The 15097-nt window shown below is 47.5% G+C and overlaps 1 protein-coding gene across 1 annotated transcript in view; it reads left to right on the plus strand.

The window, feature by feature from the left end:
* Positions 1-1193: 1193 nt before the first annotated feature.
* LOC103781314 (polypeptide N-acetylgalactosaminyltransferase 13) overlaps positions 1194-15097 on the plus strand; it is a gene marked incomplete at both ends in the record, with an annotated part of 18401 nt that continues 4497 nt past the window's right edge. Inside the window, one exon of the mRNA XM_008949022.1 lies at positions 1194-1374. Coding sequence (XP_008947270.1) covers positions 1194-1374 — 181 coding nt within the window. The remainder of the gene's footprint in view (positions 1375-15097) is intronic.

A 15097-nucleotide genomic window follows, 5' to 3' on the forward strand; every position in this document is an offset into this window, starting at 1 on the left:
GGGAGTTGAGGTGGTCTGGCAGCACAGCAAAGCTCTGTCACCCTGCAAGGGAATTCAGGAGCCCCTGTTGTTCACCCAGCTGCTTGTGTTACTCCTCCAGCTCTGCAAGCTTGGACCTTCAGCCTTCTTTATAGTTCCTTCTCTGGTCCTTTTCAGAGCCTAGAATCATGGGATTATTTAGGTTGGAGAGGACCTTTCAGATCAGGTGCAAGTGTTCCCCAGTCCCTGCCAGGTCCCCACTGCCCCGTGTCCCTCACCCCACATCTCCACAGCTTGGAAACCCCTCCAGGGGTGGGGACTCCACCACTGCCCTGGGCAGCCTGGCACAGCCCTGGACAACCCTCCAGGGCAAGAAATTGTCCTAATACCCAATCTAGAAAGAGAAGAGATCATGGATCAGTGGTTAATACCCAAAGAGATGTGTGTCATAGCAGGGCTCTAGTGATCTGACAGGAAGATGTATTAATTCATACAACAAGAGGGTGTTAAAGTCCTGGGTTTGATGATTTTTCAGTCCTTGTGGAGTCATGGTGAAGGCATTGAGTTTACTCAGAGGGTAGATTTGACTCCAGTAGTGGAAAAGGACACTCTGCATCTCAGGAGAAGTGCATCAAATTCTCTTCTTTGTCTAAATCTTTTCGTCTGGCAGTTGCTCAGGGTGCTCACCAGAGAGCAGAGATGTTGCCTCTGCCTTTCCCTGCTGATGCTCAGAGCACCTGCACTTGCTGCTCTCTCTTGCTGTCTGTGATACCCACCAAGATCTGCTGAGCCTTTGCTGGGGGGTGTCCTGAACATGATTCTGCTGTGAGAAACACATATTTATGTGTATAGAAGTAAAAGTTCTCTGTTTCTTTAAATATTATGAAGTCCTGGAAATACATGGAGAACATAACCCCACCCTCCACTTGCCCAAAGATGTCCCAGAGGTGCCCACCTTTGTCAGGCCATGGTTTGGGTAGGTTTCTGCTGTGAGGACATGCCACAGTTCAGTCTGTGCTCCTCCTTCCCCAGCCAGGTCCTGCCCCTCCTGCTGCCCTTCAACATCTCCTTGAACTCCCCCCTCACGCTGGCACCTGGGGAAATAAATCAGGGGGTGGCTGCTCCGCTGTCCACCCCTCCTGCTGCAGATTTGGGGGGGGTTTGTATTGGTCGTGGACAATATTCTCTGCATCTTCTTCTTCTTCTTCTTCCAGATCTGGCAGTGTGGTGGCTCCCTGGAGATCGTCACCTGCTCGCACGTCGGCCACGTCTTCCGCAAGGCCACCCCCTACACCTTCCCCGGGGGCACGGGGCATGTCATCAACAAGAACAACAGGAGGCTGGCAGAGGTCTGGATGGATGAGTTTAAGGACTTCTTCTATATCATCTCTCCAGGTGAGAAATCCTTGTCTGGCTGGAAAAAAGGGGAGTGTAAGGTCCGTACAGGTAAGTGTAGGATTGGGTGCGTGTGTAGGTCCTAAAAGCTGAGACCTAACAGCAAAAGCTCTTTCAGAAGCAGAGGGGTTGGGGCTAGATGATCTTCAAGGTCCTTCCCAACCCAAACCATTCTGTGATTCTATAAAATTCAAGGGAATGTCCTTTCCATGTGTCAGACAAACCCTTCTGTATTCTCCTCCCAAGGTTAAAAATGTTGGTTAAAGCTTCTCCTCGCCTGAAGATCTGTTTTGTTTTTTTTCTCCACAACATGATTCTCATGTTTGCAACCAAGCAGGAAAACTCTTTGACCCCTTTAATCAAAGAAACTCAGAATTTGGCCAGATTATTATCATCCCTGAAGGTCCCTTCAGGATGTATCAACAGGAGGGACTGCAGGGGTGCTCTGGGTCACGGTGGGGATGTCAGGAGCCCTTCAGAGCATGTGGGCAGCAGGAGCACAGGACTCAGTGCCATGGAGTGTCTTTAATGTGTCCCCAAGAAAGCTGGGGATGGACTTTTTATATGGGGTTACAGTGACAGGATGAGGGGCAATGGGTTCCAACTGGAAGAGGGGAGATTTAGATGAGAAATGAGGAAGAAGTTCTTCCCTGTGAGGGTGGTGAGCCCCTGGCCCAGGTTGCCCAGGGAAGCTGTGGATGCTCCATCCCTGGAGGTGTTCAAGGCCAGGCTGGATGGGGCTCTGAGCAACCTGCTCTAGTGGGAGGTGTCCCTGCCCATGGCAGGGGGGTGGAACTGGATGATCTTTCAGCTCCCTTCCAACCCAAACCCTTCTATGATTCTGCCAAGCATCAGCTTCAGGAGAAACTGTATTTAAACCTACAAATTCCTCTTCCTTTATATCAGTGATTTTCATTTACGTGTCAGTGTGGCACAGATGAATCATGGGCAGTGTAATCACAGACATCACACACAATTCCATGAGGTAAAAACCATATTCCTGTGTGATCTTGCAACAGGTACAACCTATGTGATCTTAAAACAGTTGTTGAGGGTTCTGCTTTGGGTAAATATTTTGATGAAATAACTCAGTGTTGTTATATTAAAGGTTTTGGCCTCCATGTGAGGGAGCTTAAGGGATTAAAAGCACTAAAAATGAAGTGGGACATGAGGATTTCTTTACTTTCCATGCCACCCTTTGAGGTCTCCCTCTGAAAAGACTTGTCCTGTTCAGCTTGGCATGGAGCTGCCCACCCACAGGGTCCCTGGTCCCTTCCTAAATAAATCTTGGTCTTTAGAATAATAACTCAGGTTTCTTTCAGGGCAGTTTTCATGTTCTTAGAGTATGTTCCTTCAGTGCTGGCTCTAGTAAAGACTGTTCTGTGCCTGTATTTCAAGCAGTCCTTTGGTCACAGCTGACCTTGCAGAGCAGCATTTGAACTGAGCCTTTTCTTTCCATAAATCAGGACCAGGAGTTTTATTTAATGTGATTTGCCTGAAATAAATGAGGAAATAAGGTTAAAGCACTTTATAAAGCCATTTCTCTTGTAAAGATTTGTGTATGAAATGGGAAACTCTTCTAGGTGGGTTTTTTTTTTTCACTCCAATCACTTTTAGTGATGCCTCAAAATTAGACAGTTAATGAAAACTAAATTGCTTCAGCTTAAAAGCCAGAATGTCTCAGGTATGAATGCCAGTTAATATTCATAGCATTTGTAGATGATTACTTACAATCTCTGTGGCAGAGAGCAGCTCTAGACTGTCTAAGCTATTGTTACCATTTTATTGTGTGCTCTGGGATGCTCTTCCCATTTTTCTGCCTTTAAACTTTCTTCCCATTTCAATTCTGTAGCGACAGCATCAGTTTGAATTTTCATTGCCACCAAGAAATAAACCCCAGAGCATATTATTATCCAGATGAGTTTTTCATTTCATCTCCAGCCCAATTTACTGTTGTAATACCTCAGCTCATTCCAGCTGCAATCCTGCTTGTTTCCACGAGCCTGATTTTTGCCAGGGGTTCAGGACATTTCAGTCAATGATCAGATGCCACCATGAAATCACAGGTTGGGAGGTTGGGAGAACTCTCAGTTTCTGCATGTTTTATCCCACGTGTCTCGTGTTCATAAAATATCCATCCTGGCAAAGCCTTATCAACCAGAAAACTTAAAGCACCATGGAAAAAAAATCCCATGCCCAGCTGAAGTGCCCTGTTAATGGTGTAAAAAAGATACTTATGTATATGTACACTCCACAGGGAGCTCTAGAAATGTGTATGCAGCCCAAAGATGGAAGCATGAAACAACTCTTTATTTAAATGCCATGGAGATGTGGTGCTGAGGGCCATGGTTTAGTCCTGCTCCAGCCCTTAGCACCTGGCACTCATGGTCTAGGAAGGATGCCTGGTCTCCTCAAGAAGTAGCCAGTCAGTTCCCTGCAGGGACCAGCCTCTGAGGAAAGGGTTCTTGGTCTCTAGGAGGGGTGAAACTATGGAAGAGGACCAGATGTGCCTGGCTTCAGGGCCAGTAACCAGCCAAACTAGCCAGCGAGGTGAACCCCCACCCTCTGCAGCCTGTGTTGTGTGCAGGTAGCAGTGGAGTTGCTGGAGGGCAGAGCAGGGTCCCCAGGAGCCCTTGGTATCTTCAGGTCCTGTGAGTCCTCTGCTATCTGTGGTCCTCCTGAGGCACTGTGAGGATGAGCTGCTGCCTCAGTCTGGAGGAACAGTTCTGCTGGGGAAGCTGCTGCTGTTTGCCATCACTCCCAGTGCTGGTGGTGTGGACATCTCCTGCCACACCTGCTGGATGGGCACCAGGCATTCCACGTGGTTGGGACTGAACCCAACGTAGAGGATAACCACAGAATGAGTGGAAACCAACCACGTTGACAGGGTCCTCTGAAATGTGGCAGCTGAGCTGGGTGTGTGATGGGCAGGAGTGTGACCCTTTGTAATGATACCTTCCCCACTGAAGCTGAGGGAGAAGAGCCTGTGACAGAACATCTGCCTGACTCCTCCTCACATCATCGATTCCTCTTCACCCACAAGAGGAAGGGAGAAAATGGGAAAAAAATAAATCTAACTCTGGCAAGTGATTGTCTATGATGATGTGAAAATGAACTCAAAACCCACGGGAGATGCAGGCAGGTTCAAACCATACCCACATCCCAGGGGATCAGCCATTCTTTAAGTCACTTCTCCCTTATCAAGTTCTCTTCTTGTGCAGTCCTGTAGTGCCAAGTTCCCATTTTGGTTGAGCTAAGGGCATTTGGAGTCATTTGCCCTGAAAAGGTCCCTTTTCTTGTGAGCCTGAGGCATGCAAATGCCACAGTGAATACTCACCACTTAGTGTCTACTTATCTTCTGCCCTGACAGCACTCCTGAGAGCCTGAGTAGGACTTGGTTGCTTTAAAGCATTTAGGTGAGCCACAGCTCTAAAAATATCAGACTAAGGGCTATAGAAAATACATTTACAATGAGATATTGGCCAAGTGCATTGAAATGCAGCTCAAACATTGACAGGCAGAGTGGAAGAATTGAAACGTTCCCCTTCCAGTGAGCACCAGAGGAAGTCACTGCTGGGGAGGTTTCTAAAATATTTCAGTTAAAAAACACTTTCAAGTGGGTTATGGTTTAATTCTCAGATTCCTAAATGCAGCACTCCAAATCCTGGCTCAGAACTTTTAGTTTTTTCTATTCTTTTTGTTTTGGAGTCTTCTAGGAGAGGGTCCCTTTGGTTCAACAGGACTCCTCCAGTAGGTCTTGATTTTTATTATTTGTTTCCAAAGAATTTCTGAGCTATTCAGAGTTCAGGCATTTAGTGCTGAGAAAAAAGGTTAAGTTTGGATGTAGAAATTAAAATTAAAAGGCTGTGGAGCATTTTAAATCAGAGATTGAGTTTTGAGAGTGTAGAATGAGGAGCTCGTTGGGTGATGTAAATCAGGAGCTGGATGGATGGATGGATGGATGGATGGATATTGGCTCTCCAGGTTTGGAGAAGTGATGAACACTGACATGTCATCTTCTGGACTGGCCAGTATCCTGCAGTTCAGCTGGGTAGGAAACCTCCAATTTGGATTTTTGGAAGCATGTAGGTGTTGTTGATAGCAGAAGCCTTTGTGAAGCTCTGTCTAGAAGAGCACCAACCATGTGAGAGGTCAATGAGCAGGCCTTGTGAAAACTCCTCAGAAGCACTTGGATAGGAATTAAAGATTAACTCATAGAATCACAGCAGGGTTTGGGTTGGAAGCAACCTTAAAGATCATCCAGTTCCAACCTCCCTGGCAGGAGCAGCGACACCTCCCACCAGACCAGGCTGCCCAGGTTTGCTGTTGTGTTAGAGAAGAGCTGCTGAGGTTGCTCTGGGTGCTCTGTGGCTCCCTTTGCAGTCCCCTTGCTTTCAGCAAGCAGCTGAGGAGGATTTAGTCAGGGATATTTTTTAACTGCAGTGTCCAATGTTAGACTTCCTAGCCTGCATCTCCTCAGCTGGTGTCTGAGGGGAGAAGACATCCCTTCTCCCATTCAGAAGACCAGTTCTTGCCCTAGGCCATCTTAACGTGGGCTCTGATTCTAAAAATACAGTTTTCATAGAACCATTCTGGTTGGAAGAGAACCTCAAGGTCATTGAGTCCAAATGCTCACCCATCCCTGCCAGGTCCCCACTGCCCCGTGTCCCTCACACCACATCTCCACGGCTTGGAAACCCCTCCAGGGGTGGGGACTCCACCACTGCCCTGGGCAGCCTGGCACAGCCCTGGGCAACCCTCCAGGGGAAGAAATTGTTCCTCAGGGACAACCTCAACCCCCCCTGGGGCAACTTGAGGCCTTTTCCTCTTGTCCTGTCCTGTCTGAAGGTGAGTTGCCTGTCCCCCTGGGATGCTCAACAGCAAGGAGCACAACAAGGCACCACCCCTGGAGGGGTTTAAATGACATGGAGATGTGGTGTGAGGGACACGGGGCAGTGGGGACCTGGCAGGGATGGGGCAACACTTGGACTTGATGATCTTAAAGGTCTTTTCCAACCAAAATGATTCCATGATTCCATGATTCCAGGGTAGCCCAGTGATGGCAAATGGCCCTGGAGAGCTTTTGGCACACAGAGGGCACCCACCAGGGTTGTGGTGGGTCTTGGTGGCTCAGCCCCAGCTGCCCTTAAGCTCAGCTCTGTGGGTGGAGGTGCAGGTGATGATTTCTAGGGTTGGTTACAGGCCCCCCTGTGGGGCCAGTGCAGGAGAAAATGATTCAGGTTTTTTTATCACAACAGTTTTTCATGAAGCTGTTTGGTTTTAGCAGGAAAGGTAGAAAAGCCAATCACTTTTTGTATTTACTGTTAAGTTACTGATTGCCTTCCAATGACCAAAAGTGCTGAAAAAAGGACAAATCAGCAGAAATTCACTGCTCTGGAATGTGCCCTCTCTTCTTTCCCCAGTTACCCCTTGGCAAATTTGCACCCAAGTCACATCAAGAACCTGTGAACAATAATCTGATTGAAATTAGGTGAAATTAGCTCAGAAGAGTGATGCTGGCAGGGTGAGATTTCTTTAATTCAAAACTTAATGCCTGTTGCTGTTTCAGACACTGAAAGAATTTGATTATTGGTCTCCTTTATGTTTTCTGGTCTTTTTTGAGGTTATTTATGATCGTGCTGGATTAATTGACAATTAAAATGTGAGGAAGATTTTCCTCAGGATTAAGAAGCAAATGGAGGAGAAAGGCACTCAGAGGTTTGAGAATATAAAGTTAATCTAAAAAAAAGTGTTAATAAAACCACATAAGAAATAGATTTTTTTTTTAAATAGGCTGCTCCTAAATGTCAGAAATTATTTCCCAATATTATTAAACTGATTTTTTTACCCTTTTTGCCTGGCACACATTTCTATTACTTTATTAATCTGCAAAATACAGCTCCCTGGAGAATTCTGGTGGAGAACAAAGAAAGTTGGGGTTTGGTAATTAGGTCTCTGAAGTGATTATCTATCAGCACACACTCCTCTCCTCGTCTCTCCCCTGGGACCTGATTCATTTGATTTCTTTGCTGATGTCCTGAGAGAGAGGGGAGCCAGTGGCTGCTCACTGTGCCCTTGTGTTGGATAGATCTCTTGGTATAATTAGGGTGCACACCTCGTAATTAGACTTGAAGGTAAAATCTTGATTAGTGGAGTTACAAATTGCTTTCTTGAGGCTGTCTGCTGGTAAAAATACAGCTCTGCTGAGGAAGAGCCCAGCTGAACATTCCTCTGCTCTCAGGTTTGAAATTGATGCCTTCCCTTATCTTTGCAGAAGCTGGGGTGAGGGTAAGAAGAAAATCTTTCATTTCTCCCACTTTTGACTTTGCCCACCCCATGTGCTGCCTGTTCACATGAGCTGGGCACCAGAATTTTACATTTAACCAACCTAGATTTAAAGAAAAACCCCAAAAAACCCATAGAACAATCATACAGGTGGAATGCTGTGCAAAATATTTTAAGCTGAAAAATAGGCTTAAGTTGGCACGTGGTGAGAGGAGGAAAAAATGCTTGTAGAAAAAATACTTGAGGAGTCTTTGCCCTGGCTGGAGCTGTGTCCCAGGGTGGTGGAAGCTGTGGGCTGAGGCTGGGAACTGGCAGCAACATCACCAATAAAACTACAGCAAGTGCACTTCACCTTTTTGTCTCAGTCCAAGTATTGCCTGGGCCAAGGGGCTTTGAATTAATCTTGGCAGGAGCCTGGCTGTGAGTCTGTGATGACAGCCTGGAGCCCTAACAGCCACCAAATTCAGGAGAGCTTGTGAAAAATCTCAGAAATGCTGGCTATGCTTCAAAGGGGATTGAAGGAAGGGCCCTTCTTAGGAGAGAAAAGGATTCCATGAAATTGCTCTGAGGAGCTGCTGCGTGGTGCCCACCTTGCACTGGCCATCAGGACATCCTCTCCTTTCTCATAAGGTTCAAATGGTGCTGGGGAACTGAGCTGATGGAGGAGATCTCCTAAATCCATACAAATCCTGCCCATTTTTTGGCTGAGGGTGTTCTCTCCTGACTCCTTGGGAGGGCAGGGTGACTGACCCATCCCAGTGAGGCACCGTGTGCCCAGGGCTGCACCTTCATTTACCTTCAGCACTTCTCTCTCCTTCCTCCTCCTCCCTCTTTTACTCATTGAAAAAAAAAAAACCCTAATAGCTTGATAATAACTAATCTCTGTTAGTAAATTTAGCAGCCAGCTCTCTGTGGTTTTCACTCTTGCCCCTTAAATTGCCAAGGTAATTGATGTCAATCGTGCAGGGTTCCACTCCAGGTGCTTCCTTGCTGTGAAAGCAGCACCTTTCCCTCTCAGGGGCACACCCACACGTCCTGCTTCATCGTTCCCATCCCCTGGAAGCATCTTTGAGCAGACCCAGGTGGGTTTGTGCCTTCTCAGCCCCTTCCCATCACCCATCCCACTACTCCTAGCAGCTTACTCACTCCTTTTCCCAGTTGTTCCAGCATATCTCGTTCCACTCAGCCTGTATGCTCCCAAATCTAGGCAGTTAGCTCAATTTAAGCATTAAACTCCTGTATCTCATCAAGGAATGGAAGTGACAGGCTCTGACAGGGCTCCACTGGCACAGTCAGCTGGGAAGATGATGCCCGGGGTAGTTGGGTTTCTCTGGGCACTTAGTGCTTTGTTCAACCACTTCACCTCATCATCCTCAGCTCCTGCTCCATCCCCACGTCCTGCCCAGGCTAAAATGCCCAAATTCCCTTATTTTCCCAGCACTTGGTTTGAAGTGGTGCTGAGAATTTAAAAGCTTTATAGTTTTAATTTGGGATTACAAGGGAAGTGCTTGTGTTTAGCTTAGATTTACTCAGCAGACGATGTGCAAGCCTCCTTTCAAGTGTAATTATTTAATTAGGTTGATAATGACTGTAGCAATTTAGGAAGTAAGAGCTCTTGATAAATATTTTCCCCTCTTTCCTTACCTATGAGGAGCAGCTGAGGGAGCTGGGGGGGCTGAGCCTGGAGCAAAGGAGGCTCAGGGGAGACCTTCTGGCTCTGCACAGCTCCGGACAGGAGCCTGGAGCCAGGGGGGGGTCGGGCTCTGCTCCCAAGGGACAGGACAAGAGGAAAAGGCCTCAAGTTGCCCCAGGGGAGGTTTCAGTTGTCCCTGAGGAACAATTTCTTGCCCTGGAGGGTTGCCCAGGGCTGTGCCAGGCTGCCCAGGGCAGTGGTGGAGTCCCCACCCCTGGAGGGGTTTCCAAGCTGTGGAGGTGTGGGGTGAGGGACATGGGGCAGCAGTGCAGGTTGGAAGAGACCTCCAGTGGTTGGACACAATGATCTCAAAGGGTTTAATTCAACCTAGAGCAATTCTATGATCCTGTTGCTTCTCTGGTTGTATTCAGGCACTAAAACTGAAAATCTGAGTTGTATTCATGTGTTGTCTTTGCTCACTGAGCTTCTCTCCTTGGGGAAAAAAAAGTAAATACATATTGAATAACAATTTTGCTGCAAGATAGTTTATAGCTTTACATTAGTCACTCTAGATCCTTTATATTAGTCACTGTTCTTAACTCTTAAGTAAAAATAATCATAGAATCCTTCAGGTTGGAAGAGACCTCCAAGATCATCAAGTCCAAACAAATGACATGTGTCTGTATATCCGTGCACACGTTCTCCACCCAAGGAGGTGTCTGAGGTGAAGAGCTGTGCCAAAGCTGGGGGTTATTTCTGAGAAGTGAGGGTGGTGGGGCTGGCTCGTGGTGAGTCCCAGGAGGTCGTGTTGTCCCCATCCACCCCATCCCCACTCCTCCTGGGTGATCTGAGCAACCTCTCCTGGGCCCACGTGCTGCAGCTTTCCATAAGTGAGTTTATGGGTGGTGTTGCTTGTAGAAGCAAAAGCTCTGGAGTGTCTTCTGAAGGGGTTTTTGGGCAATCTGTGTGTTTGCAGTGCTGGTGTTCAGCCCTTGAGCTTTGGTTGGCTGGTCAGGTTCACCCAGGAGATGCAATGAATCAAAAGTAGCAATGAAGAGATGAATAATGCTCTTCAGACACCACTCCATGGTCAAGAGTCCCCCAAAATATTGAGTGACTAATGCTGAGAAGGAACAAATAAGAATAGTTGAGTGAATTAAAGCAATTGTCCTGATCCCATTTCTGGTTGGCATTACTCTGCTGGTGGTGTTAGTCATAGAATCATGGAATGGGTTGGGTGGGAAGGGACCTTTCCAGGTCATCTCATCCAACCCCCTGCAGGGACAGGGACATCTGCAGCTAGAGCAGGGTGCTCAGAGCTTCATCCAACCTCCCCTGGGATGGTGCCAGGGATGGGGCTTCTACTCATGTGTATTAGCAGTGGAAGTTAAGGGGTTCACAGAGCACCTTGATGGTGTTCCAGGGATGTTCTTGGACGACTCTGAAGCACCTCACAGTGCCCACCAGCAATGTGGCCTGAGCCCCTCTCCGAGAAGGAGCAGCAGCCCAGGGGGTTGTGCAGCAGAGCAGGGAACTGGACCCAGTGCTCCAGATGTGGCCTCAGGAGGGCAGAGTAGAGAGGAGAATCATGGAATGACTCAGGTTGGAAGGGACCCTAGAGATCATCTCATCCAACCCCCTGCCACGGGCAGGGACACCTCCCACTAGAGCAGGTTGCTCAGAGCCTCATCCAACCTGGCCTTGAACACCTCCAGGGATGGAGCATCCACATCCTCTATGGGCAATCTAGTCCAGAGTCTCTCCACCCTTGGGCTGAAGAACTTCTTCCAAAGATCTAGTCTAAACCTACTCTCCTTCAGTTTAAAACCATTTCTTCTTGTCCCATCATTGGACACTTGTCACAAGTCCCTCTCCAGCCTTCCTGGAGGTTCCCTTCAGGTGTTGGAAGCAGTGCTAAGAGTCTTCTCTTCTCCAGGCTGAGCAATCCCAGTGCCCTCAGCCTGTTCCCATAGCAGAGATGCTCCAGCCCCTGGCTCATCTTTGTGGCCCTTGTCTAGACTCATTCCAACAGATCCATGTCCCTTTGCTGCTGGGGCCACCACCACTGGAGGCAGCATTCGAGGTGGGGTCTCAGGAGAGCAGAATACAAGGTCTCAACCTGTTCTTAACCTAAATCTGCAGTGAAAAGGGAGCTTCAACCTCTCCCCCTGAGGTGTGACCCCTCTTCTGTGCAGATCCTGGGGCTTGGGGAGGTGAGAGATGACATCTGTAGATCAACAAACACAGCAGGGCTCCCGTGGAATCAACGTCGGTGAGCTGAGAGAGATCAGACCCATGGTTTGTCTCTGTTGTAGCACTGGTGTTTGCAAAGAATATTGAATTAAATCTATAATAAAACAGAGTGTGAAGAGGGGGTTGGCAGATCGTTGCCAGGGAGGTCTTAGATGGTTTTTGTTTTCCTAAAGAGATCCCTTGTGGGGCACGTTAGAGATCTGTCATGACTTCATGGAGGGAGGAGCAGAAAGAAAACCATCATCACTTTGTGTGAGACAAATGGAATAGGAAAAACTCCTGTCTGCTGTGCCCAGGGTTGAAATACCAGGTGATGCAAAGCAAATATTTGGGTATATTGGGGGGAGAGGCTGGCTTTGCATTTCATCTCCAAAATTATCACTCCTTGTTGGCAACACTCCTGGTTGGTAGGGAGTGGATGTTCAGAAGATGCCTCCAGAACAGAGGTTGGTGGCTGACCCACTTGTCTGGTCTTCATATGCTGAATGTCAATGGAAAAATAATATTTAAATTTGCAAACAGTGTGAATAGAAGGTTTTATTTAATGAAGGTGTTTAGTTCTGGGTTCAAAAATGCCTCTTTTTGTACATACAGACTCCTAGAAGTTAAATCATCTCCAGCTTTGCTCTGCCCCAGTGGTGCTCATGGATTAGTAAAAAAAAGACCAGATTTCCCAGGAATGTTTAATTTTTAGGCCAAAGAAGAGCTGTAATGTAGCAGGGTTTATATTTTTCACAGGAAAAACGTTTTCAAAGTCAAAATTCTTCTAGTACCTCAATCATTTTACAGCTGAATTCCTCCTCTTCTGTGCTGGGGGGTTGGAGGTGAAGTCTGAGGTTGCTTCTCAACCTCTGCCTCTCTTCAAAGCCTCCCTGAGACAGCAAGTGGAGAAGTATCTCATGGCAGGATTAATTTTATCTGTAATAACATTCTGATGGATATCTCCTACAGGAAAATTGATATTTGTTTCTTTAGTGTCTGGACAGAGTTTGCAACATTATTTGGGTTAATTATCCTCTGTCTTCCCCTCTAAAATATGCCTGTGGCATACATTACAGGTCAGTTTAGAGGGTAAAACAACACAGTCTTAATCTTTTGCCACCTAATAAGTGCAACACACTATCACACAGTGCTTTAGTTGCAGAAATAGTGTCTGATTTTGGGGAGTGATAAGGGGGTTTATGTTGGAAACTGCAGGCTGTTTGTCTCCGAGCCCCTGTAGCTGGTGTTTGGCCATGAAAAGCTCAGAATCTTCATTTTTATTTCATCATATGAAACTGTTCTCTGGATTTATCTTAAATCACTCCTGAGTTGATAGAAGAACTTCTCAGAAGGAGAAGGGAGATTGGTGGTGGGGTTGTTTTTTTTCAGTTAGCACATTTTTGGTGTGTTTTGCTTTTGAGTGAGTTACGTGTGGGTTTTGGCAACGTAAATAAGACATGTCAAGGAATGGACATTTTTTGCTAATTAGAAGATGCTCATCTTACTAATGGGTGTGTCTGCTTTTGGTGCAGATACAAGGTGAAAGTCCTTGGGTTTTAGAAGTATACAAAAATGTGCCCAGGGACAGGACAAGTGGCAACGGGCACCAACTGGAACCCAGGAGGTGCCACCTGAACAGGAGGAGAAACTTCTTTGGGGTGAGGGTGCAGAGCCTGGAGCAGCTGCCCAGAGAGGCTATGGAGTCTCCTGCTCTGGAGAGATCCCAAACCCTCCTGGCTGTGACCCTGGGTGAGCTGCTGGAGCAGGGGGTGGGATGAGATGATCTCCAGAGGTCCCTTTCCAACCCCACCCTGCTGGGACTCTGGGTTTCTATGAAATGTGTATTATATTCTGGAGTGTAAGGAGGTCATAAAGCACTAGAAGACCTGCCTGGTGTTCCACCACCATGCTGGGAGGGACAGATCTCTCCTCCTGTGTCAGCCAAGTGACAGTGACTCGTGAGCCCATCATTGCCATCACACCAGCTTCACAAAGCTGTCTCCTTGAAGGAGAAGGCAGCAGAGCACGCTGGAGAGAATCATCCTCCCAGGCAGCAGTTGAGCCATAAAATAGAGCAATTGGTGTTTTTCCAGAATTATTAGTGAGCCTTCTTGGTGCTTCTCTGCAGTGTGTGCCAAAGCAGGTGTCCTGGTGTTGCAAACTCATCTTTCACTTGGCAATTTGCTGTCTTTAGTCCTGTGGAACATACAGCTTGGATTCCTCTTTTGGTAGTAAAAAAAAAAAGGCAGAAATCAAACTAAACCACCTCCATCTCTGGAGGTTCCTGGTGGGCTCTGCCATGGTTCTGCACCTTTCATTTAAAGGGGGCACCAGGAGAGGTTGAGGTTGGTCCTGAGGGACAATTTCTTCCCTGTGCCAGGCTGCCCAGGGCAGTGGTGGAGTCCCCACCCCTGGAGGGGTTTCCAAGCTGTGGAGATGTGGTGTGAGGGACACGGGGCAGTGGGGACCTGGCAGGGGTGGGGGGGTGATTTGAGTTGATCTTGAAGGTCTCTCCCAACCAGAACAATTCCATGGTTCTGTGCTTGCCCTGAACACACCAGAGGCTCAGCCCAATGCAATAACTTTCCTTCCTTGGCCCTTCCAAGCAGCAGCAGCCTGTTTGGCATTGAGTTTTCAAGATGTTACTCTTCATTTAAGAAAACTATTCTCAGTTCAGCGACTTCTATACCATTCCAGATGAATTTTCTATTTTTTTTTTCACCTTTATCATCCCAAATAATGCCTCACTCTGCCAAGAGGGTCCATTTCACCAGTCTGGGAGCTGTGCCTTTCTATCCCAATTTGCAGGACGTGCCCAGCAGGGAAAATACATTGGGAAAAGCTGCAGCCCTTCAGTGGCTTCTCCTTGCAACACATCTGCTGTGCCACTAAAACCATCTCCTTCTCCCCTGGGATGGTTTTAATCCAGCCTTTTGCACTTCCTGTGAGGTTTCATTTCTTTTTTTCCACCCAAGGACGTTTTCTTATTTAAATGGGAGACGTATTAGTCGTTAATTATTTTTATATTTCCTCTGAGTGCCATCGATTATTTAGCAAGCAGTGACAATAAACAGGTATTGATTCCTAATAGCTGGGGTTTAAATGGAGCAGAAGGGGATCTGAAGGTTTGGTGGTGCTCCATACCAATGAGGTCCTTGCTGTGTGCTGACAGGGCTGGGGCTGGTGGGGAGGGGAGCTGCTGGGATGCCCAGGATGGGCAGTGGAGGAACCAGGGGAGCTTTGGGAGGGAGAACCTGGCAGGGTTGCAGTGAGGATGTTATCAGCTCCTCGTGTGTTGGGAGCTTGGGGAGAGAAGGGGATGAGGCTGCTTGAATTGAAGGGGGGAGCAATCAGAGTCACAGAGTGGGTTGGGTGGGAAGGGACCTTCCAAGGTCATCGAGTTCAACCCCCCTGCAGGGAGCAGGGACATTCCAGGGATGGGGCAGTGACCACCTCTCTGGGCAACCTGGGCCAGGGGCTCAGCACCCTCAGCATCACAAATTTCTCCCTTCTCTCTAGTCTAAGTCTCTCTCTTTTAGTTTAAAACCATCCCCCCTTGTCCTGTCCCAA

This window comes from Merops nubicus, unplaced genomic scaffold (assembly GCF_000691845.1).
Source record: "Merops nubicus isolate BGI_N331 unplaced genomic scaffold, ASM69184v1 scaffold14251, whole genome shotgun sequence".
Classification (NCBI taxonomy): domain Eukaryota; kingdom Metazoa; phylum Chordata; class Aves; order Coraciiformes; family Meropidae; genus Merops; species Merops nubicus.